The 27,184-nt window shown below is 42.6% G+C and overlaps 2 protein-coding genes across 2 annotated transcripts; both read left to right on the top strand.

Moving 5' to 3' along the window:
• The first annotated feature begins 1,311 nt into the window (after positions 1-1,311).
• pspc1 (paraspeckle component 1) lies at positions 1,312-10,488 on the top strand. Its single transcript, XM_076094290.1, has 10 exons — positions 1,312-1,785; positions 2,277-2,426; positions 2,557-2,708; positions 2,877-2,972; positions 3,083-3,279; positions 3,556-3,640; positions 3,743-3,848; positions 6,627-6,684; positions 9,012-9,148; positions 9,578-10,488. The coding sequence occupies exons 1-10, from the start codon at positions 1,417-1,419 to the stop codon at positions 9,872-9,874; spliced, it is 1,647 nt and encodes a 548-aa protein (XP_075950405.1). The 5' UTR covers positions 1,312-1,416; the 3' UTR covers positions 9,875-10,488.
• LOC142952527 (rho GTPase-activating protein 20-like) lies at positions 9,878-26,483 on the top strand. Its single transcript, XM_076094289.1, has 18 exons — positions 9,878-9,981; positions 11,584-11,618; positions 13,350-13,587; positions 16,651-16,736; positions 18,376-18,549; positions 18,677-18,826; positions 19,190-19,231; positions 19,318-19,402; positions 19,561-19,638; positions 20,395-20,461; positions 20,774-20,950; positions 21,053-21,225; positions 21,301-21,465; positions 21,935-22,047; positions 22,194-22,386; positions 23,062-23,176; positions 23,498-24,330; positions 24,689-26,483. Exons 3-18 carry the CDS (start codon positions 13,516-13,518, stop codon positions 25,424-25,426), a joined length of 3,261 nt encoding a protein of 1,086 aa, XP_075950404.1. The 5' UTR covers positions 9,878-9,981; positions 11,584-11,618; positions 13,350-13,515; the 3' UTR covers positions 25,427-26,483.
• Positions 26,484-27,184: the final 701 nt, after the last annotated feature.

Genomic DNA, 27,184 nt, shown 5'->3' with positions numbered 1-27,184 from the left:
ACTGTTTATAATGTTGTGTATTTTAAGATTAAACTATCTGACACATAACATTCTTAGAATTAGCTTCACCTCTATAGCAGCTATAGCACTGACATGCTTGTTGTACATTAATGCATCAGTATTAACTATCAAAAAACATTATACACAGTAATATAACACTCACAATTAATATTTAATGAACATAAACTTCATTAAGACGAAGATGTTTCAGATATGTAAAATGAATGCTTCAGGGTTGTGCTCAGGATCAAAAGAGATCAAACAAGTCTTCTCTGTACTATAATGAGCACGCATTATGTCTGTAGGCTAATTACAACAATACCCCCACAAACCTCTTGCTTATTAATATTCCCTAAGTGAATCACATGTGGACAGACTCATACGTGGACTCAGTGACAGGCAGGAGTCCTCTGACTTGTCTGGACACAGGATCCCTGACAAACAGAGGAATATGCACACAGATGTGCCATAATATCTGTACAGATGGCCAGTGCAACATGGGAATAGCTCCCAGCAGGCCACTCCTAAGCTTGCACATTGCTCAAATGACAAAAACCTGACAGAAAAAGACACGTAATGTAGCAGATCAGTCAAAATGTATATATGTTCATGTTGGAAATAAGGCTTGGGAGCTTTAAAGGGGACATATCATGCTCATTTTCAGGTTCATATTTGTATTTTTGGTTTCTACTAGAACATGTCTACATGCCTTAATGTTCAAAAAACACTTTTTTTTATACTGTCGGTCTGAATACACCTGTATTCACCCTCTGTGTGAAACGCTCTGTTTTAGCGCCTGTCTCTTTAAGCATGTATATACATTCAGCATACTTTCAGTAGCTAGACTATCACAGAAGTGCCAACACCAGTTAATTATGTGCTAATGTATTCTAATAATGTTAGCTCCACAGGTTATTTTATGTAGATCAAAACATTACTATATAAATAATATATATACATCTTACTAATGTTTAGTTGATTAATCAATGAGTCCATCCATAGAACATTAATCAGCAATAAATCAACTACTTCTGTCACTCATTGTCAAAGCAAACACTTGCTTTTATTTTTTTATTCATCTATTTATTTATTATCATTAATATGTATTTATTTGTCGATGTTTCAAGGCTCTCAAATGTGAGGATTTGCTGCTGTTATTATATTATATAATATTATTGTATTAAGTAGCAGCCCTAATTTGATTCAGTGTGTTGATGATGACTGGGGGGGTCACAAAAATTCCAGTTGGCGTCCAAATCTTCCACGCCCCTTGAATGGATCCAAACATCGAGTTGCGCGCGCATGCACCGCCATCTTTGAAATTCTGGAGGTGTGCACCATGAACACCGGCCCACGAGCCTTCTCCTCAAAGTGAGTTTAATTTAGATAACGTACCAAAACCTACTCTGTCCGAGAATGGCTAACCGACATATGCAACAAGCGACTATGCAAAGCAGCAACTCTCCTCAACCGGAGAGGACCGACTCTCCGGCACAGTCTCCGGCAAACAAAGACAGTCCGGCTCCGCAGCAGCAGCATCAGTCACCCGCGGCCGAAGGAGCCGAAGAAGGAGAAGGAGTCGAAGAGGGACGTGCTGAAATGACTTTGGATATCACGAGTTTTCGGAAGCCCGGTGAGAAGACGTTCACCCAGCGCTCACGTCTGTACATCGGAAACCTCCCGCTGGACGTCCCGGAGGAGGAGTTCAAACACATGTTCGCTAAATACGGGAACATTAGCGAGGTGTTCATCAACAGAGACCGGGGGTTCGGCTTTGTTCGCTTGGTAAATTAACGTGTATTGGTTTTAAACGGCGCTGTCGGTTTAACCTAAGCTAACCTGTAACTTCACGTGTTTTATAACTGGACCGATATGTGGCTAAGAGGAGCTAGCTAGCTGCTATGTTAGCATTAGCACAAGGTGCTGGTTGACTTGACACCCATTCATATCTAACCGTGTCTTACATTTAACAACATATTATTTTTGTGGAACCAGATGTATGTTTCAAAATTGCATTTCACTACCACATTGTATCGAGTTGGGTATTCATATTTCATATTCATATTTTGAATTGCAGCCTTCTTGTTCAATTATTTGGACTTATGTGACACATTGTCTTTGGTATGTATACATGTAGAAAATGCAGTGGTGCAAGGCCACATTCTGAACTGTGTAATAGGTATAAGTGAAGATAACAATTGTAATGGACTGTATTCTGCAGCCCTTATGAATGCCACAACCTGCCTCACTGTGGTATCATCATCCATGTCTTCCAGGAAACCCGCATGCTGGCAGAGATCGCTGTAGCCGAGCTGGATGGGACTGTTTTGAAAAATCAACCAATCCGGGTCAGCTTTGCTACACATACTGCTGCCCTGACGGTGCGCAACCTGTTGCCTGCAGTAACAAATGAGCTGTTGGAAGAGGTATGCCGAACAAGAGCTTTAAAATCTCAGAAATACGTTTGTCAAGTGTACTTCCTGTGTCTGCTGCTCTGTGGAATCTGCTCATTTCTGTGCAGCGATATGTAATCTGAAAGCCACCCTCTACCATCAGGCGTTTTCTCAGTTTGGCCCGGTGGAACGGGCGGTCGTCGTGACAGACGACCGCGGTCGCCCCACCGGGAGAGCCATCGTGGAGTTCGCAAACAAAATAGCTGCACGCAAAGCCCTGGAGTGCTGCACGGAGGGAGCGCTGCTGCTGACCACGTAAGGAGTGCAGGGATGATGGTTTTTTGTTTGTTTGTTGCAAAATGAAGGGTTTTCTCTCTACTCATCCCGCGTCCGCGGAAACCTTTAGATTTGTACAAGACATCACTGACCTTCGCTTTCATATAATATCACAAGTTTAATTCATTGTCGTCCCTCTTTCTTCAGCACGCCTTGTCCGGCCATCGTGGAGCCCTCGGAGCACTTTGATGACCAGGATGGACAGCCTGAAAAATCGCTGCAGAAGTCTGCAGCCTACTATAAGTAAGTCAAGTGTAAAATGATTTGTTGTCATCTTACAGTACGACATCTTATAGTTAAGATGTGCTTGAGTTTGTTCTTTTTTTTGTATTGATCTTCTTTTTTTACCCCAGGGAACGAGAGCAGATGCCCCATTTTGCTCAGCCGGGCACATTTGAGTTTGAGTATTCGTCTCGCTGGAAAGCTCTTCATGAGATGGAGAAACAGCAAAGAGACCAAGTGGACAAGAACATCAAGGAGGCCAAAGAGAAACTGGAGGCTGAGCTGGAGTCGGCCAAACATGAACATCAGCTCATGTTAATGAGACAAGGTAAGGGCTGCTTTAGTGGACTTGGTATCTCAGGTTTGTGATACGTATTTGTTGAGGTTGTGGCTGCCTGTGGTGATGGATGAAAAAAGGGGATGGATTATGCCGCCTGAACTGGACTAAATAAGTAGAGCTGAGTGATAGGAAATGCTACCATAAGTCATGCATGCTGCCCCCTTTTTGTTTTGATCTTTAAAATGTGATCGGTTGCATTATTCTTTACATGTCCGTTCCTCTGCCAGTCCGTCTCACTAGTGTTGTCTTCCTCCCTTCTTCCAGATCTCATGAGGCGTCAGGAGGAGCTGAGGAGACTGGAGGAGCTCCGCAACCAGGAGCTGCAGAGACGGAAGCAGATCGAGATGAGGTGCGTTGTCCTTTCTTGAGCAAAGCAATAGGACAGAAGGTAAAGTTTGACTTGACTGCGTTTTATTTGACTATTCTCTGTCTTCGCTCTCTCCGGCTGTAGGCATGAAGAGGAGAGGAGGAGGAGAGAGGAGGAGATGATGAGACACAGAGAACAGGAGGACCTGAGATGCCACCCGGATGGCTTCAAACCAAACTACCATGACAACGTGAGTACAGCTGGAATACAAACAAGCAGTCAAACACACTTAAGCTCCAGTTACACACATGCAGTCAAGAATTACAGCCATCAAGGAGTTAAAGTTCTGCAGGTGCATACGTAACCCGTCTCTCTATTTTGAACATCACCTTACTTGTTCTTACACTGATTTCTTTTAGTTCAGACATATAAATTAGAAGTACACATGTAGTGTTTTAAGCATTTAATATACTAAATATTATAGTATTTGTGTATCATAGTGTGAAATGGTTGTCAACAGCTTGTACAGTGTACATACTTGACCTCCTAAGCAGTGTCGTCTGTAGTCCCTCAGTTATTGGTCTTTGACGTTAGAGTAGTTTTATAGTTTCTCCAGCAGCTTTCAGTCTGCATCTATAAATCTATCTCATTCAGGCAAATCTTATTTGACCGTGTGCTACAACAGGAAGGATCCCCCAAAAGTTAGAAAACATACTTTAAAGTTTTAACCAGTTTCTGGTGAACAGAAAGCCTCTTTCTTCATTTTGGATGCTTTTGCTTTTCCTACATTTGAGCAGAACCTCGACTGAATTGCGTTGCTGTGCACGGAACTTCTTATTTCCTCATAGTTTTGTTGCAGCTTTCAGTGGCTAATGAAAATATTGTCTCTATATAACCACTCTCCTGTATTTTGATAGTTGCGCTCGGGCTGCAATGGTAACATCACTGTAATACTGTGGTTCATTGTGTCACAAATACCCACTCTCATTCAGTTCTACTGCTTATGTATTAATAATGTATTATCAATAAATGTATTATTCATTTAGGTGAATTGGGAGAGCAAACCTCACATTTGTACGGGTCTTCATTGGGCCTCTTCCTCTCTCTGAACTGCCTGCTTATCCTTATGTGATGTAGCTGCACTTTTACAGAGGAGCTCTAGTTGCTTCCTGTAAGTTTGAGGAATTTGTATTCATCTTTATTTTCTTTTATGAACATCTATTCTCTTTCAGAAGTACAGATCTAGATAGTTTAGATCTCTTGCATTGCCAGCTTTACCCGTTGTATTTAAGAAGCAGGAGCTGGTTGGATATATGAATAAGAACAACCAGTCCGACAGATATCCATAGCATAGGGGAACAGAATCGATGGAGCTTTGCATAAGTGGATGAGAGTAGAAAATATAGTTTTGCGCTCAAGTGGATCTGCGGTGATAAAATGCCTTTGTGTAATCTTTCCGATTTTAATTTGATCAAAAACAAAGTTGAATTCTAGGTAACTTTCAGCGTGCGTGTCTGTTGGTGTGATATGTTGTTGATTTCTATGTCATAACTTTTCTCTTCAGATCCGTTGCTCTGTTTAGAGGTCCTGTTGGAGGCTGCTATCTTTACATGCACGTCACACACTCACAACTCGCATCTAGAACCATCCGTCCAGTTCATACCGACTCCTTCACGGTCGCCGGCTGAACCCAAGTAGTCTCTCGTCAGTGAGGTGATTAGTATCAGATCACCAATGATTAGTCTCATCCGTGAACACACAGTTTAGGATGGAGCACACGAGACCTTTCTTTTGTATGTTGTACTTTTAACCCGAGGGTGTGTTGTGTCATACAGTCGGTGTGCATTGACATATTTATAGAACAACTTCGCAAATTAGTACAAGTCACACACTTCACTTCCCTATCGGCAATAATGTGAACTCCACACTAGCTTCCTTTGCAAAACATAAACTTTAATTTAAAGGTGTTTTTTTTTTACACATTCACTTAAGTATTTTTGGTTGTTGGAAGGAAAATTGTCTGATGACTCCCAGAATATAAGTGCTACCTGCTGCCATCTAGTGCCTATAGCAGCTGCAGCTCACACATCACTGTTAGATCTGACGACGGACAGAGTTGAAGCTCAATGTCCTAGATTTTAGTGGAACAATGGTAAAGGGCTTCGTCATACTTTGAGCATGTTACTACTATTACTTGTTATAATTGCAACATATTGACCATTTAACAGGTAAGTATATAAAGATTACAAATGTTGAGCATCACAATATTTGCAGTAATTTAACGTATTGTTTTAAATTTCATTAAGTGCTGTATGTGTGGGACAAATTCTGCTGTAGCTGTATAGTTTTTAAATTTAAAGTGCACACCTGGCAACGGGTTACCGATATGATCTTGATGTCTATATTTTCACCGCTGCCTCGATCTGTTTGTGTGTGTTAGTGTGAGACTTTGGTGAATCCAAACTAACCCTTTAAAACACCAAAGTCACACAATAACACAACGAACAAACGGATCCTGTGTTCTGCGAGGTGACCTCCACCTGCATTTCACTGCTGAAATGTGAGAACATGTATGTTTGCTGTGCCCCTCATTCCCAAAGTCCCCTTGGTGTGTCAGGACCCTGTGTGAATGTTTTTATCACATAACCTTTGATTTGGGTCTAGAGGCTGACATAAATAAATGCTTTATGACAACAATAGCCTGAAGCCCATTTGATGTGGCTTATTTTGTTAATGAATGCTTGCACACCTCCAGATCATTAGATGTGATTATGCGCCTCAACTTGATTGCATTAAGCTCGTCTGTGAGCAGTACATCTACAGACCAGCAGGAGGATGGAAGATGTTTCTGCCTTGCCAGAGTTTAAATGGATACAAGGAAGCACTGAGCTGAACCTTAGGTTCCCTCTCATCAGTTCTGTGTAGAAATGATTACTTTGACAGTGTGAGTGTTGGACGACAGCCCATCCGCTAAAGATTTGTTCTTTAGTGGAGTTTTGTTCTGAAGGCTCTTCTTCACTTCTTCCAGAGAGAACAGGAAATGAGAGTGGGTGAGCTGGGCCCTCGTGGAGCCATTAATATGGGAGGTACGGGCATGATTGTGTAAAGACTGGTTGATACAAAGACCGGATACTTTTATTGGTCTTGCATCCCAAGTGCCTCTGTTTCAACAACATGATTTAATGATTTAAGTTTCACTTTGTATGTTTTGACTCCTTTTTTGGTGTGAAATGGAGTCACATGGGATGCAATGCAAAGGAGGAAAAACCCCATAATACACCACATGACAACATAATGTGTATACTAACAGAATATACAGCGTACTGAATGGGCTTGTTTTTGTTGGGGTGAGGGTTCATAGTTTGAGAAATCTTTAGTTCCTGAGCTCTCATCCTCGGTTCTATGCAGATTTGAAACTAAATGATTTAAGCTTGACATTTATAAGCCGTTGTAGCCTTTAGGTCTGTTCTTACAGTACATTTTCAAAAAAGGCTCCTCAAGGCCGCAGCACTTATTCAGCACTTTAAAAAAAACAACTTGTTGTTCATGGTTGGAAATAATTGGAGACAAGCGTCTGTTTATTTCGATCATGAATGAAAAGTGACGTAGCTGTTCTGCTGAGGATGAGGGGCCGGGGACTGAGGTTAAAGTCTGTAATGGGGGACAGATTGTTAGAGGTTCATGGTGGCTCTTCACCGTACAACGATTATAACCGAGGATTGCACATCATCTATATGAACAACTGCCGTGTTCCATTTTTATTGTTGCACAAATTACAGTAGAATCCAGTTTTTGTGTCTGGGTCAGGGGTCAGCTATTGTTTAAGTCTTGGATGTTCTGTCTTCTAGTGTGTTTACAGTCGCATCAAGCTATACTAAAAACATTATGGAAATATGGCATTTCTGTTTGTCATGTTGTAATGTGCGTTTTAATGTCTGCTGCAATTTTCCGCCGCCTCAGTGGACATTTAAGCGTCCTGCTTAGTTGACGACATGATTTATTTGCCACGTCTGTTTCCATTGCACCAGATGTTCTATCTCAGCCAAGCATGAAAAGGTTTTTGCAATATTTCAAGTTAACTTTCCATTATTTCCACTCGGGTGTTTTAATGCACAAATTGAAAATGCGCGTAAAAACGGGTGGATGGGAACGCATTTATCGCCAAACTCTTGCCTCGTAACATTTTATAACATAACTTTCAAAATATGATAACATCCAACAGTGTATAGCCCCTATAACATTAGCTGATTTGATATTATTAGTGTTAGTTATTATTTTTGATGAAACTGACAGCAAAGGTGCACTTGCAGCCATTCTGCTAACAATTTGCAGACACGTCTGTAGTTCTTTTCACAGTGGGAGATGTCGGTAGTTTTAAATTTCTTGTCCCTGGCTCGGGGCTGACGCAAGCATGTTTTTCTCCGTTCGGCTGCTCGTAATTACAGTTTAAAACGATAGGTGGCGTTAGCAGCACTTTTAAGATGTTTTGCCTCACTTGTCCATGCTGTGTACACTTCACATCGGCCATCATGTTGCAAACAGGAAGTAACCTCCGGTTCTGTGAGTGAAGCCGATACAGAAGTGTCTTAAACCTGCGTTCTCTCTACTGGCCATCAGGGGGCGACTCCTCTGGTTGGATAGGAGTCTGTGAGAAAACTTGATTTATTCCCTCAGTAAACATTGTAAACATGAGTTTATGGTCTCAATCTCTAGTTTCAAGTCTTCTTCAATACAGCATGATGTTCCTTTTAGATGGTATTTGTAGATCAGTGTGATAGTAGAGGACTCTGCTATTCGTGTGATTGGGATTGAACCTGTGGTGTCTCTGCTGGTCCGACTGCTCTTCCAACTAGTCCAAAGTTGTTCTAACAGCTCTGTGTGCTCCATGACTAAGATGATGTGCAATCCAAGGTGTAATTAGCAACAGATGTGGAAGTTGGCACGTCAATAATTAGAGCCTCTCATTATTAACGCATCAAATCTGTAAAATGTGACTGTTAATATCTACTTCAGCATAATATATCACCAGTTGGCTACTTAAAATTGACGTTGGTTTTTGGTTGTATTGGTGACATATTTGTATACATTTTTTATTTGTATATATATTACATATAAATGCTTAATGATAGAGCTATTTGTAAAGGTCTCACTATAAACAGATGAACATTTACTGTTAAAGTGAACTGTTGCGGTGCTTTTTAAATGTGTTGCAAAGTTGTTTTTAAAAGCAAAATACCGATTCTAGATTGCCGTCCTCATCGGATGACAGATCACCTCATTAGCTGTCGACCAAAAGCCAACGTTAACTGGTATTAGGTTCAGCGTTCAGCTACCACAGTTCTTGCGGGGCGTTTGGGTACTTTAACCCTGACCCACCAAATCACAAACCAATGCTCCGTTGTTTTGCGTGTAGATGGCTTTAACCAGGGCTCTCCGGGGCCCACTGGTAACCAGGGTCAAATGATGGGCATGAGTGGAAGGGGAGGAGCCATTGGCCCAGAGGGAACTGCAAATACGGGGACACCATTGATGTCAGAGAATGGAGCCATGGTAATGTATCAGGACAAATAGATGAAGCTTATCTCTTGATTAGTCCGTCTGCAACATTAAAAACGACTCTATATGATCATTGCCTAAAAACAGTACGTCAGTCAAACTGTATTTATAAAATAAAAGTTATCCTTTTAACAGCTTTATTTAGAATCGGATGCAGAAACAAATACTAAATTTGTAAATACCTTTAAAATTAGTTTTAAACTGTAGACTTAACTAATAGTCCCTTTCCTCTCTTTCTCTTTGTCTGCTTGGTTCACCTCCTTTTACTCTCGGATGGCCACACTTGGATCAAACCCGGACTGATGAACTTTGAAATTGCTTCTTTTTTTTGTGATACGATGCATTTGTCTCCGACGCTCAAACGTTCTCTCGATTATACACCATTCACATTCTTTTCATTACACGGACTACATGATACCTCAGCGAAAAGATAGATTCCCGCAGGGTGGATCGATGGGGGGGCGACCAGAAGTTGAATCCCCAAAGCAGCAGCAGCCGCAACAACAACAACAACAACAACAACAGCAGCAGCAACAGCAGCAGCAGCAGCAGCAGCAACAGCAGCAGCAACAGCAGCAGCAACCACAACAGCCGCAGCAACCACAACAGCCGCAGCAACAACAGCCGCAGCAGCAGCCGCCATTGGGCCCTCAAGCCGGGAGGGGGAGTCCGGTAGGGGGGGTCTTTGATGGGCCAAACCATAAGCGCCGCAGATATTAAATCCTCTCAGATCACGGAGACACGCTACTCATGGATCTTTGTTTCTGCCCCCCCGCCCAATCATCTCTCTCTCTGTTCTACGTCGGTGGGAAATGGGACAGATTTTTGTGAGTTTTGTATTTTTGATTATCTTCTTATGTAAAGCAAGTTGGGACAAGGAGCATTTATTTTGTGATCGATTTAAAGTACAGGATAACGCTTTGGATCGACACTTATTTGCAATGTTTATACACAATATCTTTCCCCATCTAATTGCTTTTTTTTGTCTGCTGAATATTAACTGCAAACGAGTTTCAAAGCATGTCAAGAAGGCCTTTGTAGGTCCACAACTTTGCAGTAGATGACTGCCATTATTTTGGATACACTTTATGAAGCTGCTGTGTGGGATTGTTACATTTCAATATAGATGAGTTAGATTGATTCGAGTCAAAACCAGATTGCTGATCTCTCAAACTGAAAGGTAAAGAAGACCTGTTGCTGGGAGTTGGTAGTACTTTGTGGTCATCCCTTCCAACATACTGTTACTCTTAGCTAATTAGATGTTCAATCCTAAAGTGAGTGAATGTTTCTGCAGCTGTATTTGATGGTTAAGAGAAATAAAACATTTGTAGGAAGTCCTGTCTCTGTGTGATTTGAAAGAATTCTGTGAGCGCGCGTGTGTGTGTGTGTGTGTGTGTGTGTGTGTGTGTGTGTGTGTGTGTGTGTGTGTGTGTGTGTGTGTGTGTGAGAGTGTGAGTGTGTGTGCGTGCTCCTTGTTTCACTGGATCTTGTAAATGTGAAGTATCCCGACCAGGTGTCACGGGTTCTAAAGAATAGTTTTATAACAGGTAACTACATTCCTTTTCCTCAAAGCACTTCTGCATACTTAACTTGAACTCTATTTCGGTGTCGTCTGCCTTTCTCTGTGCATCAAGTGTACGAATAACGTGTCGCCAGTAATCGAGATGACTCCGTGCTTTTGCATCAACATAACGTTACCCAGTTTTACCACAATTACTGTCGAGCCTAAAGATGTGCAGGATGAATGAGTAGAAACATCTGCCACTTTTTTAAGTGTATGTATAAGTGATATTTGTTTATAACGGATTTCTGTGAGTCAATTTTAGATACAAAGCTGGGTCACTTCATGATAATGTAATGTTTCATTTAAAGGCTCTCTATTTATTTGGACTGTAAAGGCAATTCATAGATTTCATCCATTACATATATGTACTTTTATCTGGTCATTTATGGAAAAATGTTCTTTAGCTGTTGGAAGCAGGAAGGCGGTGTGTGTTTTAGAAAGTGTAATGTCAGGGAAATGTACAATTTTGAATACAAGAGCAGCTTTAAAGTAATCAGCCAGGGCTGCCTCTGGATTTTGAAATCATATCTTTGTTTACGTCAGGCATTTCAGAAATTTCATACATTTATTTCATAATTTGGAGACTGGAAACGATACAGTTAAATGTATCATATTGACAGGATAACAGCTGGTCTTCATCAGTTATTGCTCCCATAGTTCCTGTAAATGTAGTTTTGGAATCGGATGCATTTCTTTTGCTGTTTCCGTTTGATCGTTGTTTGAATACTGGCTGAAAGAAGTTTTTCTATATTTCGCACTCATATTTCTACATGAAATAACAGGGTTTAGAGAAAGTCACCTGTAGTTGTGTGCTCAGTGTTACAGAATATTTGTTTTAAATATGTTTTCTTCTCGTCTCTTATAGGTCCGGCTTGTTTCCTGCCTCCAGTGAAGGAATAGGTAAATCCCAACACACACACACACACACACGACGAGAAATGTAATGCCCTGAAAGGGCAATGCAGAATATATATAAATTAATATCATCGGGAAGTAGATGTCACTTTTACACTTCTCCAAGAGAGAGACCATTGAAGAAAAGTATTTTGTTTTTATTTTGTGCACAAAGAAGTACAATATGTTTCAGATCTTCAGGGCTTCGTACAAACAGTCGTGCTTCGTTTTGTAATTTGCTCGAGCTTAATATTTGTGACGTTTGTAAAATCGTTCAGTTTTCCACTGCTGTTAATGTGCGTTCATAAATACAAATACTTAACAAAGGATCTGAGATTGAGGTGGATGACATTTATACGACGGTGCTTTTCTCTGCCATGCCCAAGGCTGCTCATTACCAACACGAAGGGAATCATTGAAGTGATCCAGTTTTTTAACGGGGCTGATTGCGGCCAATTTGGGGAACGAATACTCTGCGTCTCTTCTTCACTTTCTGGCCTTGTTCTGCTTTAGCCCAGTTTGTGGCCCACTTCTGTATCTAGAAGGACAATCGGTTTTGGGGCAATTGTCATTTTGTTCTTATGAAAACGTCCTCATTTCCTCCCTATGTGGTCAGGTGTTTTTTGTGTGCCCACTAGGGATTTAGCCCTAAATGTATCTAATTATCTATCAGAAGTGTTTTATTACAGCTTTGATGCATTAACATCTGCTTTACAGATCAAAGATGATGTCCCTTTGTAGAGTTAATTGAAGAAGAATCACTTCATTTAAGGTTTGAGTGTGTCCTACATTACAACCGTATGGCCCAGATTGCAGTCAGTACTATTCATGGCGGTTTCCCAGAGTCACTGGAATCTAATAATGTGTCTTCAGACTGATCGATGAGCCTGGAGCTAATGCTCTGGCAGTGTGCGTCAGACGCATAATCTGATAACGCATCTCAATAACTTCTTTTAGTTCAGAAAATGTTCCCAGGATTCCTTTTTTTAACCCGTGTTTTTCCCCCCTCATTGTTTGGACTCTCAAAGAATGCAGTGGTGTTGTACACAATGATAATTACAAAGACGTGCTCATGTGATGAAGGTGAAAAATGACTGAAAGGACTATAAAGTGATGGAACCCAACCTCTGGGTTCTGTAAAATGAATCTGATTAAATGATGTTACATGAAATGGAACTTTTCTCATATTTATTTTCTTTGTTTCTTGTTAAATGCTTGACATTTAAAAAGAAAATCCCAAAAAAAATCTTCAAATAATGTAAATGTTTAGTTTAAATATGTAATGCTAACTTTAAAAAACTTTATTTAAACTTTATTCAACTTTAACATGAATCATGGATAATAATGTCACTTGGTTTAAAAGCGTCTGAGAGATGTTGTAAACAGACTCGTCCACTAGCAGATCTCTTGGAACAGTCTGATCCCCAATGCAAACATCTATTGTTACCCAACAGTCGTTATCGTTGTCTGTTTTGAGGTAAACCCGTTTGTCTGCTGAACGTATGGAGCAATTTAGTTAAAAATAGATGGACTTATTATTTTTTTTTACAGCCTATTGGCGCCGCCTCCCTGTGCGTAAAGACGCATTAAGAATTGGCACAGTCAGTAACTGATAATCCAGACAGGAGGTGGCTTTGGTGACGGCACAGCCTTCCATTGATGTTGTGAGGAGTGAGAGACAGCTGTGCATTGACTTCTTTTTTTAACTTAGCGAGTCTAAATTGTCCCTCCTCGCAGATCACGTTCTCCATCCACGCGCCCTGCTCGCAGACAAAAAAAAGTTTCCTGCGACCGTCCAAACGAGCGCGCGCTGGGGATGGTTTCCGTCATTAATGGGATTTCTCTCTAACCTGCATCACCTGTGGGCGGTTGGACAGTGAGCCGGAGGGCGCCTGGAGGCTGGATGGACAACATGTCTCCGCAGCAGCAACAGGACAGCCTCAGCCGAGGCGGCGGACAGCAGGACAACAAACGGGTATGATGTCCACATTACCACCAGGGCTCCCGCTCATGCCTAACGTTAATAGAAACTTATTTAGTTCTGTTAACTTTTAACACGAGTGCGCAAAGGAGCCAGTTTGTCTCCGTTACTTTTCGCGTCGTTTGTTTATCTTCGGACTCATTTGTAGGGTCTAATAATAAATATAAAATTTAAATAAACGATCATATTTTTCCTCATGAATGAGTGAATTGTCCCCGTGAGCGCGGTCTCTTCGCGTGAGAGGTTAGTTCAGAGTTCACAAGCGCGTGGACGTGGTCAAACAACTGGAGTAGCCCTGTGAACATGTTTCAGGATGATGGTGTACAAAATACCACAGACAAGCAGAAACAATATTCTGGTGATTAGTTATTGGGGATTAATAACCAACGATTCAACAGTTGATTTCATCTCATTTAGCAGTTTGGTAACGTTTTATTGAACCCCCCCCCCCCCCAATAGCGTTCATAATATAAGCAGTATAATAAGTTCACAAATGATCAATAACAGTCTAATGTCATTAGCAGAAATAAGGAGATTTTAATTGTTAAGAAATGTAATTGTTAACGTCTAAAATGCATCAAGCATCTGTTACGCATGTATGAACAAATAATGAATGCTTGGTGACGATATTTAATGACGTGTCCTTATTAAACGGTTAATACAATGTTTATTGACACACTGCAAAGATTTGTGTAATCGCATATCTCTCCAGAGGATTACAGCGTTTGTTATATTGCGTCATCAAGTGTTTAAGTGTCATGAATGCTTCAGTGAAGGAGTCATAATTGACAAAATAATTCATCATTCTGCTGGTCATGACCATTTATTAAGTGTCTTATAAAAAGGGGGGCGGGCAATGTTAATCAACTAAATTGTTAATTTAATTGTTTCCTTTTATGTCACTTGTAGGCAGATTCCATAAATATGCATAAACATAACTGTAGTCTAAATTGGATCCACTAGTCAGCTGTTGGTCGGTTACGAATGTTTCTGTACTGTAAAGGAGTTTATACAATTCAGAAATATAACTTGACAATCGATTAAAAGTTAAAGTTAATTTTCAAGCAAAAATGTTAAACATTTGCTTGTTGCAGCCTCTCAAAAGTGACGATTTGCTACTTCGTTATATCACTGTAAATGTACAGTTAAAACAGAGCATTTCAAATGTATTTTGCCAAATATTATGTAAATCTTAACATTACCCCTGTTTCAGTGCAATGCTCCTTCATTGATTCGTTCACTTATTAACAGTAACTGACTTTAAGGAGTCCTGGTACCCTGTGCTGCGTCCTTGTTTTCATTAATGATTGGTAATGATTCAAACAGATACAGAAATACAGTATCGCGCCAGTGATCCCTGCTGGTACTATCACTGCTCTTGACAGTATGAGTAAATACAGATGTGCAGTTCCATCTGTGATGAACCCAAATCCCTGAACGGTTAATGAAACAGCCTGGAAAGCTCAGGGGAAGAGCACCTATTATTCTTTACTTCAGTGTTCTTTTCAACATGGTCTGTGTTCGCCGCTTCTTTTAGATATCGTCAATATCTGAGTTTAAACGTTAAAGCTGGCAGTTGCAGTATCAGCTTCCATTAGTTGAATCCCAGTACGTTCAGACCAGTTGCACCTGCTGGCAGTGAGATAGTCTTCTGTGAATGAATAAAACTGCTTTGTGTTGTAATCCAGCTGTTGGTCAGTAGGTTTGTGTCCCAACATAAGACTCGTATCTACATGTGAGCTTATGTTTATTTTGAGCAGTGAAAGGTTACATCGTCATGTTGTGGCTGGAGTGTAAGGAATGTTTCCCCGCTGTGCGACCGCCTAAATCAATGATATTACACTGTGAAATGTCAGAAATGCGTGGAGGTGGGATTGATCTTTGCTCACTGAGGAGCTTTTGATCTTTTTATTGGACTGAAAGTTGATGAAGGCCTGCAGACAAATTGGTGACGTCGTTCAGTTGGTCCAGACTGGAATATCTCAATCTCATCCCCCGAGGATGAATTATAGTAACGTCTGTGACTTTTAGTTTTATTTAGCACAAAACTATCGACGTACCCATCGGCCTCGGCTGTAGACCGACCACACTGGCTGTTGCTTTGTCCTTCCAAATGCAAATACACAAGCTAGCACGGCTACCAAAAACTAGCCTACTGACGCCTTCAGTTGCCTCCGTCGGTCATGTGACCCTCGCCTTGCAGGCCATTCCAGTCCATTGAGAGCCTCCCTTTTTATATTTAGTGATTATTAACAAATGTTAGCATGCTAACGATCATAACCCGGATGTGATTGTAAACATCAGCATGTTAGCATGCTCTAATGATATATATATATCTATAAAATCTTTACAAATGAACACCACTTTTAAAGACTTTCCTTTGTAGCTATGAATATTTGTTTACTGTCGCACCCCCAAACATGTAAAAAGATAGTGAGCGAGGTGTAAGAGAGGTCAGGAGTGTCATGGCAGAGACGCTGAGCACTGAAGGCAACACAGACTGTACAATGTTGTCCCCTGGCTAATCTTCACGCTCCGACATTCCTCCGCGTTTAAATTCTCCTGCTTCAATCGGCCGCTCCTGTCCTTGCGGAGGCCACGGTCAGTCCCGATGGTGTGATGGATGTGCTGGACATCGGGAACGAGGAGAGTGTAAACATGGCATGAGCACGGGGGAGATTCTGTCCACCTCTCTTTGTGGGATTTGAGCCTTTTCTTTACTTATGCAGGGCAGTGCGTCTTTGTCTTAACAGATAGAAGTAAAGGGTTTCATGAAGATGATCTCACAGCTGTTTAGTGTGTGAGTGGAGTCCATGAGACTCATAGGAAAGACGTTGTTATCCTGAACAACACAGGTTTGAAGCTCAGATCTGACGTTAAAGGAGCAGTGTGTAGGATGTAGTGGCATCTAGTGGTGAGGTTCTAGATCGCATCGAATTCGACACTAATAAAAATGTAGTTATGAATATTATATTCCATTTTACCAATAGATCACCTGCAATCCTGCACATGGTTCCTTTGAATTCACTTTGAATTACCTATTTTTGTCTCTTGCAGCGGACGAAGTCTCAGAGTTATCGGCGGCAGTCCGCCCCGTCACTGGTCATCACCAAGGCCCTCATCAGGTCTAAGACCCTCTCCAGGTACTGTCACATAGATAGATACTATTCACAGTCACCACAAATACCAGCAGCTTTCAACAGGGCGAGTAGGTCAGTTATGATGTCCTCAGAGCCAACCGGTTCACACACACACAACCCTGAAGCCACACTCTCACACACGTGCACGCCCGCACACGCTCGCTTGTCCCAGGCACAACCCAGAGTGAGGTGTTGAATCCACTGGCACAGATAATCCTCCAGTAACCAGATTTATCAGAGGATCAGGCGTCTATTAATAGCTCCGTCTTTGAGCGTACAGACTGAAAGGGAAGAGGAAATAACCTCATTAAAAAGCACCTACAGAGGTGGACTAGGTAACTATGGCAGGTGTTATTGAGTGCAGATGTTATTGTTCGAGAATGTTTTCTTGCATTGTAGTTACAATTTTGTAATTTTAGTTCTTTCCTTTTTTATCTTAATTCAAAAAAAGTTGTTTACTAATTCAGGACCCCCCCCCCCCCCCCCAAGAATAAAATTGACATTGAGCTTATCATTCTGAGAAATCGAATAAGCGAGTTTCTGAAAATGTCACAGAACCCTATTAACACTACTGCCAATTGTGAATAGTATTCATTTCTGTGCAAAAAACAATAAAGACATTTGGGGGGGGGGGGGGTGACTTGGCCCTGAACTAGGAAATTACAATTGAAATTCCCATAATAAAGCAATAATTCCATTCATCTCCATAATTGCATTTACTTCCTGTTTTATACCACAATGCTGGACTATGTTCAACAGCACAACCCTTTTGCTGTTATGCCCTTTATTAACAATTTAGAAAGATCCCTATCCAAATGTTGCCTCAGATTCCCTGACCCCATACTGCACTCGTGACTTAGAATGACATAACGAAGAGTGCAGGAGTCCTTTGATCTCTTATTGAATCCCAGACACAGGTCAAAGTGGATCACGCAAACTCAATGTACAAAAACATCAGTATTTGGAAGCTATTTTGTACTTTGTGATGAGGGAGAGAGACAGAGGTCTGAAGTGAATAATCTAATAAGAGGCACCATCATAAGAGACGAGAGCTGACTGAGTCACCACCAAACATGCCTTCAGATAAACACTGTAACCTCAAAACATGTCCTTGTAAGAGAGAACGTTAGTTAGTCAGCTACTCTACTGTAAGAAGTACTTTGAGACAACAGAAGTGGGAGCGCCAAAGTGCATTTACATGTTTTTGATGTATTTGTACATATCGATAGCGTCACGTATCTTTACATACTATAGAGAATATTCTCTTTGTGCTGAGAGGACTTTTGAAGGAGCAACCTGTAGTATTTTAACATGATGAAAGAACGCCACATGTTAGAGTAGACTTTGGTACAGTTACTATTATTATTAACAGAAATACATTTATCCTCTTTGTAACATGAAGCAAAGGGGTTTATGGGAAATGTGCTCTGAGATGTAAATTTAATATTCTATCGATGCCTAAACAAGCTTTGATGATTCACATAAGTACATATGAAGGAGCTTGTTTTATTGTCCAGAAAACCCAAATAGTTTTTGAAGTATTGAGGGTATTTCTGATCAGCTGAATATTTCAAAAACAGTATATTTGAACATGTAAAATAAGAATAACCAGTGACTTTGGCCCCATGTGTTTGTATCCCAGAGAGAGCTTCCTGGTTCCTGTGTGCCCAGAGACCTGCTCATTGGTCCAGTCCTACCTCAGCGGCTCCGATAGGTCGTTCCTTCTCCACGGACACGCTCAGTTGAAGACCGGGATGCAGACCCAGGACAGACACCTCTTCCTGTTCAATGACATGCTGGTGATCGCCAAAGCCAAGTAAGCACAAGTGTGTGTGTGTGTGTGTGTCGTTATCCTTGTGTGAGGAACATTTTGGCTGCTCCTCGTGCCCTTTAGTTAATACCTGGGTCCAAGTGTGGCGTCACAGTCTCTCTGCGTTACACAGGTCGGCCAATCACTTCAAGCTGAAGGCCCAGGTGTGTGTGTGTGAGATGTGGACGGCGGACTGCATGGACGAGGTGTGTGAGGGGAGCACGCACCCAGAGAGGAGCTTCGTTATGGGCTGGCCCACCTGTAACTTTGCGGCTACGTTCAGGTAACACACACATGTTAAGACTATGAATTCGTCCAATGTCGTCATCTCTGCTGTGTCATGTCTTTTAACACCACGATGTTCAGAAGGTCTCACTGGACTGAGTGTAATGAGATGTTTTAATGGGATTACAAGTGACACGGTTGACCTCAAACATTCGCCTTCTCCAAACTTTGTTCAGGTTTACGTTCGTGCTGCCTCACGTAAACAGCTGGAACGTACACATGTGTTTACGTTCCAGCTGTAAATATGTCGCTGATGCTGTAAACTTGACCTCGAATGCCAAATGAACAGAAAACAGGCAGGGTGAGCTTAACCTGAAATTCAAATCCGTTTCAATAACATCTCCTCCGTGCTCCCGCTCAGCTCGGCAGAACTGAAGGACAGATGGCTCCCCCTCCTCAAAAGGTAAAGTCCGCCATCATGCATCAATATAAAGCGTGTCCACTTAATGTGCGGAGAAAAGTGACGCGTCATGTTTCCTCTCTCTGCAGTCGCATAAGAGAAGAGAAAGAGAGGGAGGAACCTAAAACCATTCCTCTGAGAGTGTACGGGAAGGGAATCAATACCTTTGCTGTTGTGAGTTGACTTTGATGTTTGATCTACTTTTACTTGCTGTGATCTTGACGTTATGAAGATTCTATATATATTCAACTTTGTTGACCACCTCCAGTGATTAAATGAGTCTCTGTTGTGCTGTTGACTTTGCACCACATATGTCCTTCTCCCCCTATTAGACCAAGACGCTCCCGGTCAGCAACTCGGATTCGACCAATGAGGTGATCCGACTGGCCCTGCAGCAGTTCAGCATCATAGTGAGTGAATCTGCTCCTGCTTTCATTAAGTGTGATATATGCTTAGTCGGTGTGTTAGTGGTGAGAATGTGGACACAAGAACTACCATAAAGGCGTCAAATGAAACATATCATTTGTTTGTGAAAGGCTGCAGGTGTTTTTAGACTGAGACTGATTCTAAACACAACTGATCAGCTGTTTAGGTCAAATATTTTTGCTGAATGAGCGAAGATGCACGTGACACCAAATAAGAGAAAAAGAAAAAAGCGTTTTTGCTTATTACATAAAAGTAAACAGTATTTGTAAAGAGTCTTTTGTGAATGAGATTAAAAACACATTCTACCAACCTAATTGTATCTCTATATTTGTAGGTATTGTCAGTATAGAAATGCTAAGCTGTGTTTGAGGTAGCGTCACATTTGTCCAACAGTAAGCATCTTGGTCACCATGAAAACTAATCTCTAAGAGATCTGTATCCAGATTTTGTGTCGAAGTTTAAAAAAAGACTATCGTCCAAAAAGTTATCCGATTTATTTTCAACTCCCAAACACAGAACAGAGGGGGACGTTTTCACAGAAGCCCTGCAGCCTATTGTTACATGTGATATTACCACACAGCATGTAAAAGCTGAGAGAAAAAACATTCTTTGTCACATTTGCGTCTCCTAAAAATTCATTTCTCCTCAGAGGGACAGTCCGTGTGGTTGTTTTTTTTCTCTGAGGCCGTCTCGTCGCACGGCTTGTTTTTCTGACCGTCTTGTGTCTCTGTTTCGCTCAGGGAAACGTGAAAGACTTCCAGTTGTGGGTCATCTCCAAGAGGGACAACGCCCCCTACCCTCTGATTGGTCAGTGAGTGATGTCTAGACCAGATCGACAAAATATCTGATCCTGTCTTTAAATTGCTGCGTGGCCTTTTCTTTCTGCTTCTGAAAGGGGGGCGCTGCTCTAAGCGTTGAGGCCTTTTTTTTAAACACACTCGTAAGCATTCATTCCCAGAGAAGAGTGTGTGCTGTGTAATCGGCCTCCTTCAGGGTGGCAGCGAGGGGGTCACAGCGTGTGCGCTGACTAATAATACCACGTTATGGTGCTGTTGATATTTGATACTCTATCAAAGGCCTCCAGGGAGTGATGCTGCAGTCTTCTCCTTCCTGTCTCAGGTCATGAGTTTCCCTTCAGCATCCAGATGAGTCATGTGAGACACACGATGTCTCCGGGAGGCGGCGGAAGGGACGCCGACGGACAGAGGGCCATGCAGGTGGAGCAGATGCAGGTGTACAAGCAGTGCCAGTTCATCATGAAGCCGCGACCCATTGAAACGCTGCACATACCTGCAGGTGATGTCACTATTCATTCATTCAAAACAAAGTGATAAAAATAGCAGATTGAGTGTTTTTGCTGATGCATTCTGGGATATCGTGTCATCTTTTGGTTGTTAGAGTGGTCTCAGAAGCCATTTAAAAGGAGGCGTTCCCTCATCACCTGGGCCTTCTGGAGAGGCTCCTCCCCTCACCTGAATGAGCTGTCCCTCGCCAGCGCGCCGCGCGGCTGCCTGTTCGGCCTGCCGCTCAGCTCTGTCTGCGTAGAGGACGCTCTGCCAAAGCCAGTGATGGTGAGTCTCACTCTCTCACTCAGTACTGTAAAGAAAAAGCAAGAAATACACCCTCCTCTCTCCCGCTCTCACCAGGACATGATGGCGTTCCTCTACCACGAGGGCTCGTGGACGCGGGGGATCTTCCGACGGCCGGCGGGCGCTCGGGCCGTCAGGGAGCTGCGGGACTCTCTGGACACCGGAGAGTTTCAACTCCCTCTGTCAAGAGACCACGTCTTCCTCATTGCCGGAGTCTTTAAGGTCAGACAGTATGAGCGTGTATGTTTTAGGTGGATTATTCAAAAAAGCACTTTGCCCCTTCATCTTCATATTCATCTTTAATGAGACCAGGGGGTTTAGAAACATCTAGCAACGTGGTGGCACAGTTTTTGAGGGCGTGCATGTGTTCGTCACCTTATTGACTCAAATCAGTAAGCACAAAACGAATCCGCTTCCCCGGCTACGTTACCAGGACAAGCTGTTCACAGCAGCCTGGATTGGTTTGTTAATCTGGATTATAATCTCTTATTATCTGGAGGGATAACAAAGAGCCTCTGAGCACGAGTGCATGTCTCATATTTACACGACAGCACCGGAGATCTTTTATATTAACGGTTGTATTGATATTGTCTCAATCAAATGTCTTTTATACCAAGTGATACAAAGGTTTTACACCAACTCTCCTGGAAATACAAACAATGAATTTAATGTGATGTGCGCATGTTTTCAGGATTTCTTGCGCAGCATCCCAAGCAGCTTGTTCTGTTGTGAGCTGCATGAAGAATGGATGGACGTGCTGGAGGAAGAGGAGGAGGAGGAGGAACAAGTGCAGGACATAAAGAGGTAACATGCTCACACTCTATTTGGTTTTATTTATCCTTCCGTTAAAGTATTGGACACATCATGGTTTTCCAGATGCTTGAACATGTGGTTGATCTTCACCTACAGACTGTTACATCATTGTATTCCCTGGTTGTGTATCTCTGCAGGATGATTTGCCGCCTGCCCAAAGAAAACGCCGTGTTGCTGCGCTACCTGTTGGCCATGCTGCACGGCATCCAGGGCAACGCCCACGAGAACCAGATGACGACTTTCAATTTGTCGGTGTGCATCGCTCCCAGCATGCTTTGGCCTCCTGGAGTCCCTTGTAGCCCTGAGGTGGAGGGAGAAGGAACCAAGAAGGTAAGAAGGAAATATCACTTTAACAGCGAATGCATGGTGGAATTTGACCCAGATCTGTAACTTTGGCTACCAATGCCATTTAGAGTTGGACACCCAGTACTGTTCTAATGTTGCAACACAATTTAGTAAGTCTAAGCCATGCCACCACTCAGTGACGAAGAGAAGTTTATTAGTTTTGTCTGCATGCCATAAAAACCAAAGACATAATAGGTAACGAGATGGACACCTTTTAGCTTATGAACCACTGCTGGCCTGGGATCAGGAACACTTCCAGTACTCTGGTTTGTGAATGTATGTCATCGGTATCGTTCACACAAGCTGTCAACTGAATGTTATTTTTTAAAACAAGATCTTGGTTAATCCCCGCGCTAACAAGCTCATTGTAACACCTCTAAAAGCACATCAAGCTCCTCTCAGGAATGTCTCAGATCAGCTTTATAGAAAGAGATCAGCGTCAAAGTTTAGAACACTTTGACTTTTTGTTGTGTGGATGAAAACGTCACTGCAAAAGCACTTTGTTTCAGAAAGCAGGAGATAGCTCCCACGCAGCCTTGGAAAGTGTGGAACACTACACACACTACACTACAGTCGGTTAGACAATGAGCATTGAGAAACGCTAACTCAGTTCACTCTCAGCTGTTACAGTAGTTTAATATCAACCGTTGTCTTTCTCAGGTTTGTGAGCTGGTGAAGTTTATGATTGAACACTGTCAGCAGATTGTGGGCGAGGATCCGTCCTCCCTGTTTGGTGGGCCGCCACAGAGACTCAACACCGACGAGACGGGATCAGGTACAAATATATGACGAATGGTTTTGTTCATGTCTGTAACCGTTCCGTCTCCTGCATACATTTAGAGACACAGCGTGGTCTGCTCCATGAGCAGTTTTACTTTTATTTTAGCCCAAATCCCATTTGAATGGATATATTTATTATATTCAGGCAACATTATTTTTACAGGAAGAGAAAAGAGGCATTTTGACGTGTTCGGCATATAAAAACAAACAAAGTGACACAAGGACTAGAAGTCGGAGGATGTTATTTGAATTTGATTGTTTATTAAAATAATATAAATGTAGTTTGCTTCCTACATCTGTCTCATTCACGTCTCAGACTCCTGGCTGTACCCTCTGACGGACTCATCCTACGACAGTCTGGAGAACGAGTTGGACTGCAGCAGCGGCGGCTCCCAGGGCTTCTGCAGCAGAAGACACATGAGACCCAAAACACGACAAGGCAGCCTGGACTCCATCCTCACATTCAGCGACTGCGACCAAGACACGGACCCAGATAACCACCAGACCCAAACCGACAGCCCGCAGGATCTGAAGTTACACCCGCTGGGGAGAACCAGCGGTAGAAGACCCAGCCAGGATGAGCCAACTGTGGACACGTCCTCCACCCTGGAACTGCTGTCCCTGGATGGTCGGCACAAACAGCGGCGACGCTCAGCTCCAGCTGTAGCATACAAGTTTCGGCCGTGTGTTTCAGGGGGTACTGATGGTCTCTCTAACAAACCTGGCAGCCACACACTCACACACTCCAGAGGTGAGCCCGCCGCTCTGGAAGTGAGCTCCCCCAGCCTGTCCTCCACCCCCACCTCCCCTGCACAGACCCGCTCCTCCCTGGACTCTCTCGACTCCCTGTGCTCCCCAAGCAGTGACGTCACCTGGGAGTCCAGACGTGGGCTTTACCCAACCAAAACACAGCTGCCCTCCAGTTCCCCCCCTTCCTCTGTACCCTGTAAACCCTTCACGATAAGTTCTGCTGGTGGACATCTAGACATGGGGACTTTTCAAAAAGGCTCCCCTCCAACAGAAGCACTCAACTGGGGGACCTTAAAAGGCTGCAGGGGCCTCCACCCAAACTCTTGGCTGAAGAAAGGCCGGAGGCTTTCACTAACCCAACAAGACACCTTGGAGAAGGAAGCGGAGGAGAAGACTGAGGTGAGTTTTTTTCAAAATACTACGCTCTGGCTTTTTGGATCTATTTTCAACATGCTTTACCAGAGGTTCTTTAATGCAGCCTTTATTATACTTGATACGAGAGAACATTTAGGTATTATTTATTATTATTCAATTGAACTTTCTCGAATTGATTTGACATTAACAGACTAAATCGTAGCGCAAGTTGGGCATGATTGAGATGTTCTGGACCTTTGCATGTGGAAATTCTCTTTAAATAGATCTCATTGAATTTGTATTTAATTCTGTTGCTATTGTATTTGCCAGTTTATTTATCTGATGTTTGCCATATGGCAATTTTTCCCAACGACCTTAATAATATCTGTCTTTCTACAAACAGGGAGGATCCACCGATAAGTCGCGTACATTTGGGAAACATGTCCCAGAGAAAGGAAAAGCAAAACTAATGTCCAGCAGCCAAGTCAAGGCCAAAACATCCTGCAGAGCCTCAAAAGATGCAGGACGCCATGTGAAGGGGAGGTCTGGCCAGGAGCCCCACAAGCTCCAACATCTTAAACACGACTCGTCCAGCCCCCCTTCCCACCACCGCTCTACAGAGAGTCTACAATTTCCCAAGTCCCCCTGGCTCCCTTCATCAGACTACCCGTTGACCTTTGTGCAGCGCAACACCACCACCACCCACACGGCTGAAAGGGAAGTGAATGAGCGGAAGCAACCGTCGCCATCTTTATTCTTTAAGCAGAGTGGACCGTCTCTGTCCCTGTTCAAGCAACACAAGTCTCACTCCGTGGAGGAGGGATGCGACGCCAAGCTCTACAAGCGCCGGGGGTCAGAACCTGGGAGGCAGGTTGTGGACCGAGCCTCGGCCTTCACACGGGCGAGGCTGCCCAGCGACCCAGGACTGGAGGTCTCTGAGGTAGGTTCCTGCCTTTCTCCCAATGCCACCAAAGCAGTGAGGGACTACTTCTCCTCTCACCCGCGCTCTAACCCCCAGAGCAGCCAACAGGTGACGCTCGCACTGGTGGAGAGTCGCAGGGAGTGGCTGAAGAGATGCAGTGACCCCACAGCAGAAGCAGACTTTGACCAGCTTCTGTTTGCTGAAGAATCTTATGTCTGATCGTTACTGGAGCACATTCATGCAGCAGGTCAAATCTCTAAACTTCTGTTTTATACTCTGCACCTTTAAATGCATGACTGCTTTTTGGTAGAACAGTTACATTTTAAACTTTACCGAGAGCTTATTGCCATTAAGGGAATGTGTTCATCAGATTTACATGATCAATAATACATTTATGAAAGTCCAAACTGATTGTCTTGGTATCGAATGCATAATGGAGCCAAGTTAGGTCAAAGTTAAAATATGCCAATTTAAACTACCTGGAGTTGCCTTCTTTAATCATGAACAAGCAGAATCTCATTCAAAATGAATCAATGGAACTTCTAGATTAAATGGCTACGCAGTGTCACGATTACTTCTATTATTAAACAAACCTGAGATTAGTTAAAAGCAGATGCTTTCTGCTGCATCACGGTCACTCTGTTCCTGTATTGTCCTTGATCATAATAAGAACATTGTTTTTTTACAAGGCCTGTAATGTAAATGTAATCACTGTGACTTTGCTTTTTACACCAAAAGAACAGCTTGTATAACGGTTTAGAACCATCACTCCATGTTACTGATATGCTCCAAATTTTGTCAGAGCCATGTGGTTATTCACTATTAAGGGTTTTAATGGAAAATTGTAAGAACTTACTTAACGCCTGTGCTTTTTTGTGTCGTCTCCACTGAATTGCTTTTTGCCAACGCCAATTAGATTTTTCTGTGTTGAGTCTTTGTTCTCTAAATATTTGGTCGTAAACGACGTACATTGTTATGAGTCTTTTTACACTACACACATTTCAAACGCTTCTCAGCATTAGCAGTAGCTAAATTTGTAAATATGATCCCGGTTTTCCATTTGTTGCCAACAATGTGGTTATACACGCCTGTATTAATCACCTACGTCCTGCCGCAATGTTTCTATTATGTACATATGATCCCTTTACGCAGCTCGGAACTTTGTTAAAATAGGCAACAAGACTGCTGCTTTATAATGTCTATGCCTCCTTTACGTGTATTTAAACGCTGTGTTAACAAGCCGAACAAACCTGCATTTGCAAATAAAATGACCTGAATATAACATGTGATGTCATTATTGGTTCACATTTGTGATAATTGGCAGAGGAAAAGGACAGGATTTGTCATGTTGTGCAAGAAGACAAAGACGTCGAAAAAGGTCATAGTATAGTAAGTCATACAAAAGCCGTCGTATGTCCAAAACAAGCCTATTGTTTATGAAACAGGCACTTCTTTGTGTCGGGAACAAATCTATCGTGCCACCAATGCATAAACAGACGTGTGGTATTTGTGGATTTGAGTTATTCATTTTGAATGTTGGACGTCAACAAGCACTGCACCTTATGATAATCAAACAAAAACACGCACCTCAGGTCTTCTGTCACTCTGAGCTATTTGATCAGAAAGGATAGTCTACTGTTTGGCAGAGCTCTTTGCACGTTAAAATGTCACTGCATCTCACAAGGATTGAACCCATGTACCCAGGTCTTCTGATCCTCCGACCTATAACTGAGCTGTTTGATCTGCCACTGCTGTCTGGTAGAAACGTTGGTCTAATGTCTCATAGCTCATGGCCGATAGATAGCACGTTGCCGTGTCTTGCGACGGCGGTGTATCCTGTGAGTAGGTGCTGGATAGGACCTTTGAGATGATCTCTTTGGTCATGATGATCTCTTTGAGGTCCCCGTCCTTGACCTTGAGGGTGGTGTTCAGCAGCATATGAAGCACGGGCCGAACCATGCTGATGGTTGGGTACCT

This window comes from Anarhichas minor, unplaced genomic scaffold, assembly GCF_050575085.1.
Source record: "Anarhichas minor isolate MPS153535 unplaced genomic scaffold, ASM5057508v1 ptg000018l, whole genome shotgun sequence".
Taxonomy (NCBI): domain Eukaryota; kingdom Metazoa; phylum Chordata; class Actinopteri; order Perciformes; family Anarhichadidae; genus Anarhichas; species Anarhichas minor.
Note: the sequence above shows the minus strand (reverse complement) of the source record. Positions and strands in the feature narration are given on the sequence as shown.

What these genes read in the sequence shown, in the direction of transcription:
- pspc1 (XM_076094290.1), top strand. Translation starts at nt 1,417, where the DNA reads ATGGCTAACCGACATATGCAACAAGCGACTATGCAAAGCAGCAACTCT. An exon ending in GGAGCGCTGCTGCTGACCAC is followed by an intron (nt 2,709 to 2,876) that starts GTAAGGAGTGCA and finishes CTCTTTCTTCAG; the next exon opens with CACGCCTTGTCCGGCCATCG. An exon ending in CGGAAGCAGATCGAGATGAG is followed by an intron (nt 3,641 to 3,742) that starts GTGCGTTGTCCT and finishes CTCCGGCTGTAG; the next exon opens with GCATGAAGAGGAGAGGAGGA.
- LOC142952527 (XM_076094289.1), top strand. Translation starts at nt 13,516, where the DNA reads ATGGACAACATGTCTCCGCAGCAGCAACAGGACAGCCTCAGCCGAGGC. An exon ending in CTGGTGATCGCCAAAGCCAA is followed by an intron (nt 18,550 to 18,676) that starts GTAAGCACAAGT and finishes TGCGTTACACAG; the next exon opens with GTCGGCCAATCACTTCAAGC. An exon ending in TCATTGCCGGAGTCTTTAAG is followed by an intron (nt 21,466 to 21,934) that starts GTCAGACAGTAT and finishes GCATGTTTTCAG; the next exon opens with GATTTCTTGCGCAGCATCCC.